This window comes from Podarcis melisellensis, assembly GCF_964234715.1.
Source record: "Podarcis melisellensis genome assembly, chromosome: 2".
Classification (NCBI taxonomy): Eukaryota; Metazoa; Chordata; class Lepidosauria; order Squamata; family Lacertidae; genus Podarcis; species Podarcis melisellensis.
In genome coordinates this window covers 75,036,088-75,051,545 of record NC_138529.1, presented here as the reverse complement: position 1 = coordinate 75,051,545, position 15,458 = coordinate 75,036,088, and the positions used below count along the sequence as shown (strand labels likewise).

At 41.1% G+C, this 15,458-nt stretch overlaps 1 protein-coding gene and 1 long non-coding RNA gene across 3 annotated transcripts in view; one reads left to right on the top strand and one right to left on the bottom strand.

Annotated features, from left to right (window-relative positions):
• The window catches only part of IARS1 (isoleucyl-tRNA synthetase 1), a 79,416-nt gene extending 66,720 nt beyond the window's left edge, over nucleotides 1–12,696 (bottom strand). The window contains exons 1-6 of one of the 2 annotated variants that reach the window (XM_081901174.1): nucleotides 12,530–12,696; nucleotides 8,948–9,025; nucleotides 5,662–5,787; nucleotides 5,131–5,287; nucleotides 4,291–4,410; nucleotides 3,708–3,790 (exon numbers count right to left, since the gene is read on the bottom strand). In XM_081901174.1, the coding sequence (XP_081757300.1) occupies nucleotides 3,708–3,790; nucleotides 4,291–4,410; nucleotides 5,131–5,287; nucleotides 5,662–5,780 (479 nt within the window). In that variant the 5' untranslated portion in view covers nucleotides 5,781–5,787; nucleotides 8,948–9,025; nucleotides 12,530–12,696. The remainder of the gene's footprint in view (nucleotides 1–3,707; nucleotides 3,791–4,290; nucleotides 4,411–5,130; nucleotides 5,288–5,661; nucleotides 5,788–8,947; nucleotides 9,026–12,529) is intronic. The other variant, XM_081901173.1, reaches the window with a different exon arrangement.
• Nucleotides 1–15,458, top strand: part of LOC309364312 — a 768,778-nt gene that overhangs the window by 739,623 nt on the left and 13,697 nt on the right. The window lies entirely within an intron of this gene.

Here is a 15,458-nt window from a genome sequence, read left to right as displayed (position 1 = left end):
GTAAGACAAATCACAAGCCCAGATGTGGACAACATGCTACGCTGAACAATGGGCCAACCCCAAGTAGCACAACAGCAAAAGGGGCAGAAGAGGAGTATTCCTGTTCCTCTCCACGAAGCCACACAGGCTAAGCCAGTTTGGCTTAGCATTATGTACGAAATAATTCAATATTTCATTTACTTGTTATATTTCTGACCATTTCCATGCTACACAATTAAAACAGGCATCAGTAATTGCAACCCTGTTGTAGAGACTCAATAATTTTTTTGAAGTGGATACAGTATTAGAGATATACTAGAGAACTGCAGTTAGCAGGGGTAGGTATTCTTTAGCATTTTCTTAATTTCTATAGAAATGTAGAGTTGGAAGGGAACCTGAGGATCATTGAGTTCAACCAAGGCAGGAATCTCAGCTAAAGCATCCATGACAGACTGCCATCCAACCGCTGCTTAAAAAGCTCCGGTGAAGGAGAATCTACTCCGCTGTCTAACAGCTCTTACCATCAGGCTGCAACCCAATGAAGAGACCCAAGCCAACATCTGGGGTACAGTACTACTGGATATGTGGACTAGTTGACATGGTTTACATGAGAAAACAATCAAGGACATTTGTGGAAGGCAAGGCTCTTCAGTTCAGACATAAGGTTACAAAAATATCAAGTATTTTTATATTGTAAAATACTTGATATTTTTGTAACCTTATGTCTGAACTGAAGAGCCTTGCCTTCCGTTCTTAACCTGAAACTGTTCTTAACCTGAAGCACCACTTTAGGTAATGGGGCCTCCCGCTGCTGCCGCGCCGCCACCACCCAATTTCTGTTCTTATCCTGAAGCAAAGTTCTTAACCCAAGGTAATATTTCTGGGTTAGCAGAGTCTGTAACCTGAAGAGTATGTAACCTGAGGTACCACTGTAATCTGCTTTAAAGACTTATTGCCTTCAGGAGTTCAAAAGTGTCTATCATAGAGATCTGCTTCATAGCAAGCCTGCTAAAGATAATTTTTCCAATTATTAGTCATAGTTCATATATTAACTCTGAAAACAATTTAAGGCACCTAGCATAGTGGGGAAACTTGCTAGAAATGTCAGGCACATATACCTCCAGTTACAGTAGTCTTGCATTACTGTCCCTTCTCCATCAGTGTAGGCAGATTATTATTACTTTATATGAATTTCAGCTATCTACGGTAGATACAATTCTCTTTACAACAGAAGAGTTTTTTCAGATCCCAATCCTAATGCAGCAAGCTTGCCTGGTTGGCCTTACATGGCTAAGGAACTACCAACCTTCCTCCCAAACTCGGAGCTGGGGGGAAAGCGGAGATCACTGCACAAATTTAGGACCAATCACCTGCAGCTGCAAGGTTGGGAGCCAGACTGGCGTTTTGCATGTTGAGTGGGCAAGTAAAAATGTGAAGGGCTGCCTACTGCAATAATATACAACTTAACCAAAGCTGCAAGAAAATACTGGAGACAGCATTACAAGACCAAAAACCATTTACATAGTTTGCTTAGTAATTTCAGTGTTCAGAATCACTGCAAAGCAAGACTACTTTAGGCAAGCCTAGCCACCAGGCATAGATAGTTCTATTTTTGACTTTTCCACCTTTGAACAGCTGGCATCTGCATTATGTAACAGTTTTTTAGCATGATAAAGAAAAAGAATCTAGGATTGGGATATGCTGTTTATTGATAGTGGAAGGCTTGAAATAACAACTTGGGTAACCAGGGCAGGGAGCAGGTTAGCTACCTCCTACACTGATGTTCCTGGATGTTCCCTTTTATTCCCCCCCCCCCATGTGAGTATGGTTGCTTCTCACTCCTGTGTAGACAAGGTAAGAGCTAAACTTGGTGAGCCCCACAGGACAATGTAGAAATAAAGACATGCAGTATTGTCCAGGCCGACTCCAGCTAGGGAAGACTCACGTCTGATAGTTAAGTCTTTATTTATAAAAGAAGCACTTGCAGCAACTTCCATGGTGCTCTGTATGCGCAACACACACAAGCCTCTAGCCACTAAGCAACTGTCCCCCACAGATCTGAGCTCTGGGGAGCAGTTGCATCAAAAGTTAGACCCCTCCCCTCCTCCAGCTTATATACCCTCCCCTGCCAGGTTGCACACCTGCAAACTGAGACTTCTCCTGCAAGGAAATCGTTGCTGCACTTCCTGCTTCAAGCCCCTCCTGGTTCTAGGAGACAGTGGGGAGGGGGAAGGTGGGGAGTCTACTGACCCATATGTCAGCTGAACAGCGCCTTGCTTCTTCTGCCACACCCTGCATGCCTTCCTCCATCTCAGACTGCCCTGACTCTCCCTCCTCCCCCTGCCCTGGCTTCTGCCTTGAAGGAGAATCAAACCCCATAAACTGCTAGTCTCCTCTCCTGGGCCAGTCCCCTGGTCCCCTACTTCCACTACACACTCTATGGAGCCCTGCCAGTCCCCGACAAGCGTAGGGAGCAAATATAGATCAGATTATTTATTATTATTAAAAAGAACCTATACCACCTTTCATTACAAGATGAAATTGCAAAGTAGCTGGGTAGAGCTTAAAGGGGAACTTCCAACTGAGAATACAATTATTATTATATATTTATGTCTAGCCACCTTCTTCCCTGATGGTACTCAAGCATCTAACGACATGTGGGATGTGTGTGGTGAACAGGGATAGATGGGCATATTGAATATGAAAATAAAGTGTGCAGAACAGAAGCGTGTGGAGGGTGAAGATGCAGAGGAGGGGCAGAGGAGGAAGTTCTTCCACAAAGCACAAGTTCAGAACTATTAGCCATCACAGTAAAATGCCACCTCCAAGTTCAGAGGCAGTGTGCTTCTAAAGATCTGATGCTGCAGACCACAAACAGGTAAAGGTTGCTGCCCTCAAGCTCTGCTTGTTTCTAAGCCTCCCAGCATCAACCCACTGGTCATAATTGGAAGCAAAACTCTGAACTAGATTGAGACTTTGGAAAGAGATAATGCTTACACACTGCTGGGCTCACAGAGGAAAAATTCAAGGTCAATTGCAACAGTATCCTAGTACAAATCATAAAGGAATTTAACACACTGCCTGAAACACATAAAAAGTTCAGATATTGAAAGCTGACACTCAAATTCAGACATCTTTCTACTTCACTTTCACACTGTTCTCATTATCCAGCAGTGACAGAGACCACATAAAGATGTTTTGCTACATCAGGACCGTTTTTACACTGCTCTATTGTTCAGCCTCTAATAAGCAGAATCTCATGTAGCATTACATTTCTCAGCACCTCCAAAAGGCTACACAATATCAAATGACAGTGCTTCATTCACCTGGTGCAGTACAGCAGGGCACTGTCTTTTCATAGGATCAGCAAAATCACAGCACCTGACCTGCAGCATAATTGGTTTCCTAGTGCCCAGGACAATCTCAACAAAAATAAAGATTTCAGTAACCATACAGTGTAAAACCTACACATACTTTCTGCCTTTCTATTTAAGAAGTGCCCAAGTCATCTTACAAGATCTTTAAAAAGACTTCCATAACAGTAAAAAAAAAACACAAGCTATTAAAAAAATATTACAGACCACCATTAATTATAATAAACCCAGTTCCATGGTGCCAGGAGTCTCAAATAATTGAATCAACTGGCAAAAAGCCTGTCAGGGAAGATAAGTCTGTGGAAGGGGAGGCAGGGCTTATGGCGAACAGTGAGAAAACCAAAGCAAACTTACCATACAGTCTCCATGAACTCTGGATACAAAGTTTTATAGTCATTGTCAAAGTCAATCCACCTTCCAAGCCTCGTAACACTGATCTGCAAATACATTAAATTGTGATTCTGTAACAGCTTAGTGAACCCTGTAATTATTCATAGTTACAGTTCATGGCCACTATCCTTTACTTCTTTGATTGCTAAAAGATATACTGTACACCTTCCTCAAGAAACAGGTTTTAAACAAGAATGTCCATCAAGAAAGATTGGAAGCTCTCTTTTTAACAGCTAGGATTTAAATCATGCAATTAGGTTCTGTGTGCCCAATAGGGCTTCACATTTGTGTTTTCTGAACAGCATCCCACCAAATCACATGGCCCACTTTGGAAACAAAACAGAATTTTAAATGTAATTTGTGATATAATATTGAGAGAGAGACTACACTTCAACTCTTAGCCATACCTAGTTTTTCAAATCCCAGTCAATAAGTACATGCATACAGAATAAAGGGGAAGAAAGGGGACCTGCATACTAACATGTTTGATGCTTTGGAACCATTGCTCTGGAGAAAGAGGGTAAACAAATATCTATATTGCACTTACTTTCCATTCTTGGGAGTACCTCATCACAATTCCTCTGCAACTCTTGTTGTATTCTGCAATTCCCATTTTTGCAACATCTTCTGGTCCTTTGATGCCCAGTGTTTTATCAATTTCATACTCCTGAAATGAATTATGATGCTCAGAATAGGTTGCATTGGTATTACGGTAGCTTTGTTAACTATAACAGAGAACTTTTTGAAGCTCGTCAACCAAGAGGATCTGTGGTACTTGGTCTATAGCTTTGTGCCAAACAATAAGGCAAAACTCCTCTGAGTGCAGAAGTCTCACACAGCAGGAATAGCTTCAAAGTCAGCAATATTTGACTTCACAACCCAAAAAACCATGATGCTGAATTGCAAGTTGCGATAAAAACCAGGTCTCAGCTGTGCCCTGACATTGTAATTTACTTTTTACATCTTCAGTGTAAGTCGCTTACCAGTACTCAAATTTACTAAACATGAACCTAATATTTTAAAACTACTACTTTAAAATTAACTCCATGGTATACACATGATCCCAGGATAACTCTGAAATCCTGATCAATGAAACAGGACATATTTAAGAATTTAGGAAGACTATTCATGAAGGAATTCAAAAAATAAGCTCATAAAAAAAGAAAATGAGAATTATTTTTTTATTTCCAACAAATAAAAAAATGATCAAAAACATGTCTTTGAATTCTGTCTATGACTGAAGCAATATCAAAGTAAAAAATGAGCCTTTGTGAATGTAAAAAAACAAAACCTTATATAAGAGTTCTCCATCAGGACAGCAAAAGGTTAGGAATGAAGTACTAACAACTATATCTAGGGAAGACACAAGAGAAAACATTCAACATACCACTGGCAAACCATGGCAATCCCAACCAAATCTTCTGTCCACATGAAATCCACTCTGATGAGCAAATCTAGTTACTATGTCTTTGATGGTTCCTGCAAGTATGTGTCCATAATGAGGAAGTCCTGTGGCAAATGGAGGCCCATCATAAAATGTAAACCTATGTTTTTTAAAAAAAGTAAAAACACAGATTAAGCAAATAAACCAGACACATTAAGAAACAAAAATCTCTCTTACACAGGAAAAAGAATAAACAGCTTTATCTTGTATAGTTCTCAAGTTATAACACTTCATATGTCAAGTGAGCAGTGAACTAGATCATTTATAGAAGTTTTCAAAATGCCATGTTTTATGCAAGTATGCATATTTTTTCTCTTAGGATTACATGAGTCAAATGATCAGTCAGCTATTGCCCTGCATTAACATAGATCTTTCTCCAAAGTTTGATTCATCTCAGACTTCAAAGCAAAACAAAAACCAGTTGTTGCCCATTTGCAGGAACATTGAAGAGCAAACTTGGAAAATATATCTTACCTCGGTCTATTTTTTGACTGTTTTAGGCATTCTTGAAAGCAATTAAGTTTGCTCCAAAGCTGCAATATTTTCTCTTCCTCCTGTGGAAAGTTTATGTTTTCTGCAACTTGCTGAACCATGATTTTCCTACATGAAACAAGGTAATACACAAAGCTAAGACCAATTTTCCCCCAGAGACCATGTTACACAGCAATGTATCATTTCATATAGCAACTTTGTTGAGAAGTCAGGATTGGAATGCTACATTCCAGCACATCCAGGGAATGATCATTTTGTGCATGACCAAGGCCCGTGTGACCGCTGACGCACCTGCTGCTTTTGGTCCCAGGGCGGGAGCGGAATAAGCTTATGTGTGACCACTAACACACACATTGATCCAGAAACCAAGCTCTGCACAAACGGGGAGTTGCCTGTACCTCGATAAGAATTCAAAAGGCCATTTAAAAGTAGTTTTCTCTACTTGTACCACATTTTTCGGACTCCAAGACCTATTTGCAGGGCAATCCTATGAGTGTTGAAGCAGAAATAAGTCCCATTGATTCAGTGGGCACATAATGCTACATGCTTTATGTACATGAACAACAAGAAGCCATGAGTCTTGCTTGGGCTTAAACATCTGCTTCTCCTACAGGGCCAAGACTTAAGCTGCAGCTGAGTTTCCCCTGAAGAAACCTGGTTTCTTGTGATATATGAGCCAGAAATCAAGCAAACTCTGGTTAAACCACAATATCTGGCTTGAACATAACAGTTAGCCAAGTTTCATGGAAAGTGAAACTAAACTCTACTGAAGTCTTCCTTCATCCCTCCCAAGAAGAGCAGGGAGAAGAAACATGGACTTCTTCCTGCTAGTGCACATAACATGAAACCACAGTTTAATGCTATATATGAATGCAGCCACTGGGCCAGATTCAACTAACCCAGTGCACTACTGGAAGGTAGCACAAGGACTCCCACTAACACAATGGGGCTCCCCCCAGCAACTCTTAAATTTCCAGCAGATCCACAGCGAACGGCCAGAATAACCTGCAGAACAGTGCAAGGGGGAAAGAGATGAGAGACTGTTCCATCTGGCAAGCAGAAATGTTTGCACTAACAGAACGATTAACACAAACACTGTGTTCAATGTTCACTCAATCGGTGTTCACTATACTCACTTATTCCTTAGTAAGGAAACTTAGATTACAACCTCATAAGGAGTGAAGGATGTAACAGCATCTGACAAAAGTCTAATGAGCAAAGGAATTTACCAGGCTTGAGAGAATAAAAAGTAGAGGTCATCCTAGCTTTGCAGGTGCACACATGATGTGGATAGTGAACAATCAAGGCATAGATTTAAATGCAACTCTCTATATGCCCCCATCTACTGCCCCTCTATCACAATTGTTTGATTTGTCCCTCAATGTCCCTATGCTGCTTACCAGATCAGGTTAGATTTGTCTTTTAAAATAAATTAGATATTCCAGTAGGCAGGGTGGGTTTGATTTAAATCAAATCAATTTAAATCACTAGTCAGTAAGACTTGATTTAAATCATTTTTATTTTTTTACAGAAAGACTCATTCTGGCTGGTATAATCTTAATATTTACAACCAGATGAAGGTTTCCTTATTGGAAAAATAAATTTTCAGAGTAGTTTTTCCTATTACTGTATATCAAAAATTACTGATTTGGTTATACTATTAGAAATACATAGACAGATAATTATGAAATTATTGTGAGGTTTAATAAGTTAACAGTTTATATTTGGACAACTTTTCTGCTGTACTTTATTGGAAGGAGAAAAATAATCATTTCCTTAATAACAATTTAAACAATTTATTTAACTAAAACAGTAGCATTATAGCATATGTATCCATGTTTGTTAACCGATGTGTTTAAACGGTCATTTTTTTAAAAAAACCCAAAAACTTAGACTGAGTTTCAGCACACATGAAAAACTTAAAACAAATCCTTATTTCCTGGTGAATAGCCTTTGGACTATAATGTAACTTAAATAGAAAACTATCTTTAGAAAGATTTTTCCTCCAAAAGCATTTTATTTTAAAAAATCCAATTTAAATCAAAAAAATTCAATTTAAACTTTAAAAAATCTGATTCTTTAAAAAAATCATTTATTTTTATCCGCCCAGTCAGTAGGCAATTCTATATACAGTATTCAACATTCATAATGCTAGATTCTGCTTACAATACCTATACAATGTAACAATGACAGGGCTATGGAGGCTGCTAAAGTATCAGACTCCATGCGTAAGTCAGAGTATTATTTTTTGCCCTCTTCTACTAACTGCAGCACTGTATGGAGATAACAGTGTCCAGCAACCACAGGGCACATATTTAAAAGTATACCACAGCATGCTACCTTTTAAAGCATAGGCCTGTGCAGAATTCCTCAAAAGGAAGTCCCACTGGCTCCTGCATGAATCTGAGCATGTTCTAACAACCTCCACAGTGGCCCTTCTCAGAGTTCCTCAGATGTCATGAGTGAAGATGGTTGGTGGTTATTGTAGCACCCCAGCTGCAGAATGCTCCCCAAGTAGGCTTGCCTGACACCAACCATAATGTAATTTCATTGCCCGGTAAATAATTCTTTTATTTGCCTGGGCCTTTCAGTGGCAATTGTTTTAGATCTGTTTAGATGAATTTCATTGGAGCTTTGTTTTTTTTTTTTAATGATCCAGATATTGTAACGTTATTACTGATTTAATTGTAAGTTATTATTTGTTTTTCATTTTTTTACAAATAATATTTATTAAAGATTTTCTTGATTTACAAAAGTGGGTGCATTGTCTCTTTTTTCAGAATTGTAAGTTATTCTGAAAGCCTTCAGATTGAAAAGAAAGACGCAAATGATTTATCAACCAAATAAAAATGAATTGATTCCCAGATATGTGTGCATAGAAAAGATTCTAATTGTTCGATTCTTATTAAAGATCTGCACTCTTCGGTGGGCAGGACAGGGTTCGGGGGTGGGGGGAGGCTGAAGAACTAAAGGATGAAGAACGGATTCACATCACTTTAAACCACTTTCACATGATGCCACAAAGTGTTTCATTTGATGTAAAAGGACTTTTTAATCTTCAAGCAATCTTTTAGCAGTAAAGCATGATCATTCCAAATGGCTCCTTTTTAACAACCTTATAAACTTCTTTGTCAGTGGGAAGGTTCCATCAGGTCAGATTTATTTTAGTCTCTCTGCATATACATACACATCTCAGAACTTTGCAGTGATGTATCCGTGCATATAATAAAGCAATTCAACATTTTTTTGAAAATGCTATGTTACTCACTACTTTTAAAGAGAAGATCATCCAGTGGGAAAGGGCGTGTTATGAGGGATCCTATCAATAGGACAGTAGCCTTCAAACCTACAGGAAACAAAGAAGTTATTAATGAGTGTAATTTCTAAGTTGTAGGCAGGATTCACCCAACAAATCTGTCAAAAGCTGGAACTATTCCTATGGACACTTCTGCAGGTAGAGACAAAAGTCCTAGTCAGAAATACTAGATATATACTACATGGATGGACGACAAAAGCCCAGGAGATAGGCATCAGAAACAGCTAACCTCTGAAAACTGAAAAATTATATTTGTACACTATGTTCTTTAAATCCACCTGCCCAAACTTTAAAAAGTTTCATACATGTTCATGAATGGGGGAGCATACTAAACTGCATCACAGGATATCCACTGCAGCCAGCTATTCCAAGCACACACATTTAGGAACACCTCCTGGCATTTATCCATCACCCAAAAGTAACAAAACACAACTTGTTAGGTTTTCCACTAAAATGTGAAATATGAAACAGCGCAAACAACGCACAGCTTCTTGGATATCTCATATTTCCACAAAATCATATTTGTTTTAATGAGCGATCTTGTGGAAGTATTTCAATTGCCAGCAAGATTGCATTGATAAATGTGATCACTGTACTGCCAACATAGCTGTAAAATAAGCAACAGATGAATGAAGATGAAGTTTGAAGTGTTTTGCAATTGGGAATAGAGCCTGGTTATAGATGTGGAGATGCTCGCAAGTGGAGGTGCAGCAAAAGCCAAATCAGTGAGGAACTCCAGCTGTTTTATCTACTCAAATAGCAGCATGATGTAATTCCATCATGCAGCATTGGTATCATCACCCACTTTCATGCTGATGCGGAAACAGAAGGAATTTAATAAGCTCAAGAGTCTATGAAGAAATACCAAGGTACAGCCATGGTGGTCCTGGACATAATTCCATCCACACTAACATGACTCCACCAATCTCAATCATCTGTAAACCCACGCCTGCTCACTTCAAGATGAGGCAAAAAGACATCCCCCTCTCAGATTTCTCTGCATATAGCAAAGACCTCAGAGGAATAGGAGACTTTCACCATGATAGATACAAGAGACCAAGCATACTACTCTTCCAAGTCCTTGGAAACTTGGGGAAAGGGGTCGCTCAATTTCTGCTGGACAGGCAGATGCAGCAAGGCACTGACACAGATTCTGCATGTTCCCCATCTCAGCATAAAATAAAAGACTGACTCCACCCCTCTATCAAATTCTCTGTACAAGGCAGTGGATTCAGAGGAGGAAAAGGGAGGGGATGAGTTGGTGATTAACACAAATACTGGCTGGCTATTAATGTGATGCAACTGTAATTCAATATTGACAAATTTTCTACTAAGTTACACCCACACTGCCAGGGAATAAATACCTGAAAGCATATGCAGGAGACAAAGAAGACAGATATCCAACAAGATGCACATATTGTCTCCCTGGCTGAAGCTCTGCCATCATGATGCAATTATCACACAAGTTACGAACAGATTATCAGTCAGAAGTAGGCAGTTGTGTGGACAACTTATCAAGGCCTTAAGCTAAGTAACAGACATCAACTGGGGTGTATAGGGTGTTAGGGAAGGGAAGTACCTCTGGTGAGGAACACATTGTGCATGCTCTTTCTGGGGTAGTTTGTCAACCATTAGTCCCACCCTGCACTCAGCTCTCACCCGTGGCTCCCAGAAGCTGTCAGCATGCAACAGCAACCACATCCCAGGAAATAGCATTGACTGGCTGGCTAAACCAGGTGAGGGGAGCTGATGGGTCTCAAACCCTCAGTGAGTTAAGAACTTCCCCTACATGTGAAGTCTGGCTCTGGTGGATTGAGTGGATGAGGCAAATAATGGGTCCAACAGCCAAGAAAGTGATTTCTGCACATGTTGTAGAGTGAAGTGAGAGGCAGATGGGGCTTATCAACCTGGTAAGGTAGCCCATCTAGGAGAAGGAAAACGCTGATCCTAAACCTCCGCTGCCTTGTGGGATATCTTGGGGAGAAAAAAACGCTAAGGAGTAAACACTACACAAATTCAGAGTGGAGTCCCTAAGATGATTGAATACTGTCTTGTACACGTCCTTCTGGAAACTCCTGCAGCCAAGCAGGTACCAAATCTATTGTTCTGCTTTCCTTTGGACCACATCAGTGAGGCCAAGCAGGGGGTCTTGTCGTCTGGGCAGCTTGGGACCTCCATACACACTACTCAGGCTTGTGAAATAACACAGCAATTACAAGTTACTGGTCTCTGCAGTCACAGCAGGTGCTGCGATTCTCCAATGGTTTGATTTCACCTCTGGAGGCACACCCCGTTGTCTCACAAAATGGCAACAAAAACAAAGACATGAACTACTTATTCATTCTGTTGCCTCCCTGTTCTCATCCGGATAGTGAATCTCTGTAGTTTTGCTCATTTACTATGAAGTCAGGCTTATGTCTATACTCAAAAATAGATTTTTGCTTTGGTACAAATGTAAGGCTTCCAAGTATTTCATGCTGCTAGTACCATTGGATTATAGTATATTTTCTACTTTTACTGGATAGCTATACTTTTAGGATTCAATTAACAGAGGTGATAGGGCTTTCATTGACTGGAAGTAATTGCTAAAAGAGCAGGTTTAAGTCTAGACTCTACACATACAGATGGTATAAGTTCTTTAAAAAGCATCTGAAAAACCACTCCCTCTGCCCCATTCTCCTTCCACCTGAACTATGAAATTTATATTACTCTCTCTTCTAGCATTGCTATAATTACTAAGACAGTGTATGCAATGGGCTTTGAAGACTCTGAAGAACTACATAAAGGTGAATTGTTACACATACACCTGACTCTCTCGGATACATACATACATACATACCCATCTCTTTTCTCCTAATGAGCATCTTCTTGTTAGGAGACTATGAAGAGCAACCCTTAAGGGAAAGCTACTGTGGGGAGAGGGGAAATGAGAGCAAAGCATTTCTAGTCATCCTTAAGTTCATTTTAAACTTCATAAACCTGGGAAAGGGAGGAGCCCACACACACACACAATGAATGAATGAATGAATGCTTAGGCCAAGGATCAACTTAAGCCCAAGAGCTCCATTTTGAACCTTAATATCAAGAACTCTAAAAACATAACATTTCTTTAAGGAAAAAGCAAAATTAAGCCACGTGAGGAACACAAGAAGACGAAAGCTTTTTAAAAGTACGCCAGCGTTTATTCGGCAAATTTGCTGGCGATGAGATACTACAGTACTTTTTAACATGGGGAATCAGCCTCTAGTGTTGCTCCCTTAAAACATGAGATTAAATAGTGACCACCCAAGAATGGGCTCAGTGCATCCTCAAAGTCTCCTGAGGCAGGAAATATCGGGGGCTTTTTTAGAAACTCTCACTCGCTCCCCGCCCTCGGCAGAATCACACCCACAGCTGTCAGCCCCGGGAGCGGCGGGGAGCCACTGAGCCAGGCTCACTAACAGCGGCAGGTAGGGCGGGAAGTGCGAGGGACAAGCCCCCTTCTTCCCTACCACCCCCCCCTCGCATCCCGCTCCCCCCCCCCTCGAAACGCACCTGCCCTTCCAGCTCAACGGACTCACCCGGCTGTAGGCCCAGCAGCCAACCGGCTAGAAATGATGCAACCTGAAGGAAAGCATGACAGGAAGTTTAGAGGGAGGAGGAGGGGCAAGAGCAAGGCGCCGCACGCCCACTCGCAACAGCCTCTCAGAGCGCTCCGTGCACAGGCTGCAAATAAGGCGGCCTCCCATTGGGCCAGAGCGTTTCCGGGCAACCATAAATCCTGGCCGAGGTTTCGGGGGAAGGGAGGCATGTAGCGGCTGAATGGTAGAGATAAGAAAGGGTAGAAGGGCGCGCACGTCCTACTTGTCTTGCGACGGGCAGGCGGAGGGCGAGTGGAGCGAAGCCGCGCCGCGCTCACGGGGGTGGGGGGGTGGGGAGTGCTTAAAAGAAGGACCTTGAATGTCTGTGAAGGAACTAGACTGGCTCTCAGTGCAGCCTGGGGCTGCTTTCATAGCCGCAGCGCCCTGCGAGGCTCTCAGTCGTCAGCCCTGATTGTTTTATTCAAGACATGGATGGCGAGGATGCATTAGATATATATTGCAAATAATACTGCTATCTAACTATCTATCTGTCTATCTATTAAATTTGTATACCGCCCCTCACTGGAAGATCCTAGGGCATCTTCACAACAGAAAAATGCAAACTGATAATACGAATGATGAGTTTACGAATGGACTGCACCTACACATTGTTTCATAAAATTTTTACAATACTGATGGACGTAGTCAAGTGAGGGGGGGCAAGGACGGGCAGCTGCCCGCCCCCCTAAATCAATAAAAATAAAATACATAGGAAACTGAGGTTCTGCCTCCCCTAACAAAAAGCCTCCCCCCCCCCAAAAAAAAAAAATCCTCGTGGCTACGCCCATGGGTTTTGAAGACGCTCGAATTCAGGGCGAAAACGCTCTAAGAGGAAGGTTTGTTTGGCAGCCCCTCACCATTATCAACTCCCGTTCAGAAACCTATGGCCCCACTGTGGAAGGATATGTGGATCCAGAATTGGCCTCCACAGTCACTTAGACTCACTTTTAATACCGTGTTTATGGAAGACAATCCTACCCGGCTACAAGTGATCGCCAAAGAAGAAAACATTAACATTTGTTTTTTTAAAAAAGTTGTTGAATAAGAATACAGAAATTCTGTGAAACGACACTTTTTAAATTGGCAGCTACTGAATTAAAGTTTTGTTATTACTAATAACAAGTGGACCTACTTGGGGTTTTTTATGGGGTAACGGGAATAACTGTAATGGATTGTTTCTATATAGAAATTAATTTTTTTTAATAAAAAGAAATAAATTGTGGCAATTGTAAGCCAATCAACATATGAAGTGTGATTTGAAAATTCTCTCTGCTGATTCAGTCCATAAGTGATATAGAACTGATCAATTGCAATGTCAGTAGTTTGCATTGCAGTCTTCCTCCTCTGTTGCAGTTTAAAATCTCTGGATTTCAAAATGACCTCTTGCTGTGTTGTTAAGTGAGCTATAAGAAAGTATACTTTCTTACATATAACTCAGTATGCTTTCTTATATATAAATTTCTTATATATAACTGACTTGTGGGTGGGTGGCACCACTTTGTGGTGGTCCTGGTCCTACTTGGATGGTTGTTTCCAGAGGGTGATGCTCGGAGAGTGATCTTTGGCCAAATGGAGCCTTCTTTGTGGGGTTCCTCAGGGTCTGATTTTATCTCCAGTGCTGTTCAACATCTACATGAAAACACTGAATAGGGTAACCCATGAATTTTGAGAACATTGTTGGCAATATGCTGATAACAGAAAGTTCTACTTCTTTACATCTGCACTGGAGAGCCAATAAACTGAAGCTCAATCTTATATGGATTGAACTTCAGTTTATTGGCTCTCCATTACTGAAGCAAGGCACTGTTAGTGGGTGGTTCCCTAGACCAGATGGATGGGAGGTTGCCCGCTCTTGATGGGGTTATACTGCCTTTGAAGGATTGTGTACTTCTGGATCCATTGCTGTCGCTTGAGGCTCAGATGGGCCTGTGGAACAGACTTCTTTCCATCAGATTGGTTGGTGGCCCAGCTGTGCCCCTATCTGGATGGGCACAGCCTGACGTCTGTTGCCTATTCTTTGGTAACCTCTAGGTTAGATTACTGCAGCACGTTATATGTGGAGCTGTGTCCGAATATGGTTCAGAAACTTCCGCTGGCGCAAAAGGCAGTGGCCAGGTTGCTCACAAGGTCAAGACAGTTTGAGCATATAACACCTATCCAACCTCAAGTGTACAGACTGCCAATTGGTTTCTGTGCCCATTTCAAAGTGCTGGTTGGAATGGAGTGAGGAGATTAATACAGGCTAGCGGCTGCCTACATTGTGATTCATCAGGGCGGGGATGTGGAGAGATTAAATACTGAAAATTTATATGGAGAAACAGATGCTGTCTATAGGCAAAAAAAAAAAAATAGGCAGAGATGTACAAACATTATTTCTTCTTTTCTTTTTATCACTGATATTAAATTTCCATCAACATGTGTTTCCTTTGCTGTTTTGTCTTTTATGTAATTTGAACACCAGCATGGCCTGTTTGTAATCTAGGGTGTGTTCACAGCAGCATTTTGCTGCTGTAAGTAATCAAGGAACAATCCTTCTGGCTCAGGCTTCATCAGTGTTCAGTGTTTACTTATTTCTAGATTATCTTTCAGGGTTCGCTGCTGTTTTCCCTATACTGCCTGAAAGGGAGTGAACCACTTTGGAACTACATTAGTTTTTCTAGGGAACAATTGCTGAGGTAAAGCACGTAAAGTATTGTGTAGCTATTTCTGCCTTCCTAGGGGGAAATAGTTGGGGTAAATGAAGAATAGGCATTGCGGTGCCCTGCACAATGTTGCCAGCTATAACGGCAGCCCCAGCCAACTATGCCAGTTGTCAGGAATTGTGACAGTTGGAGCTCACAACA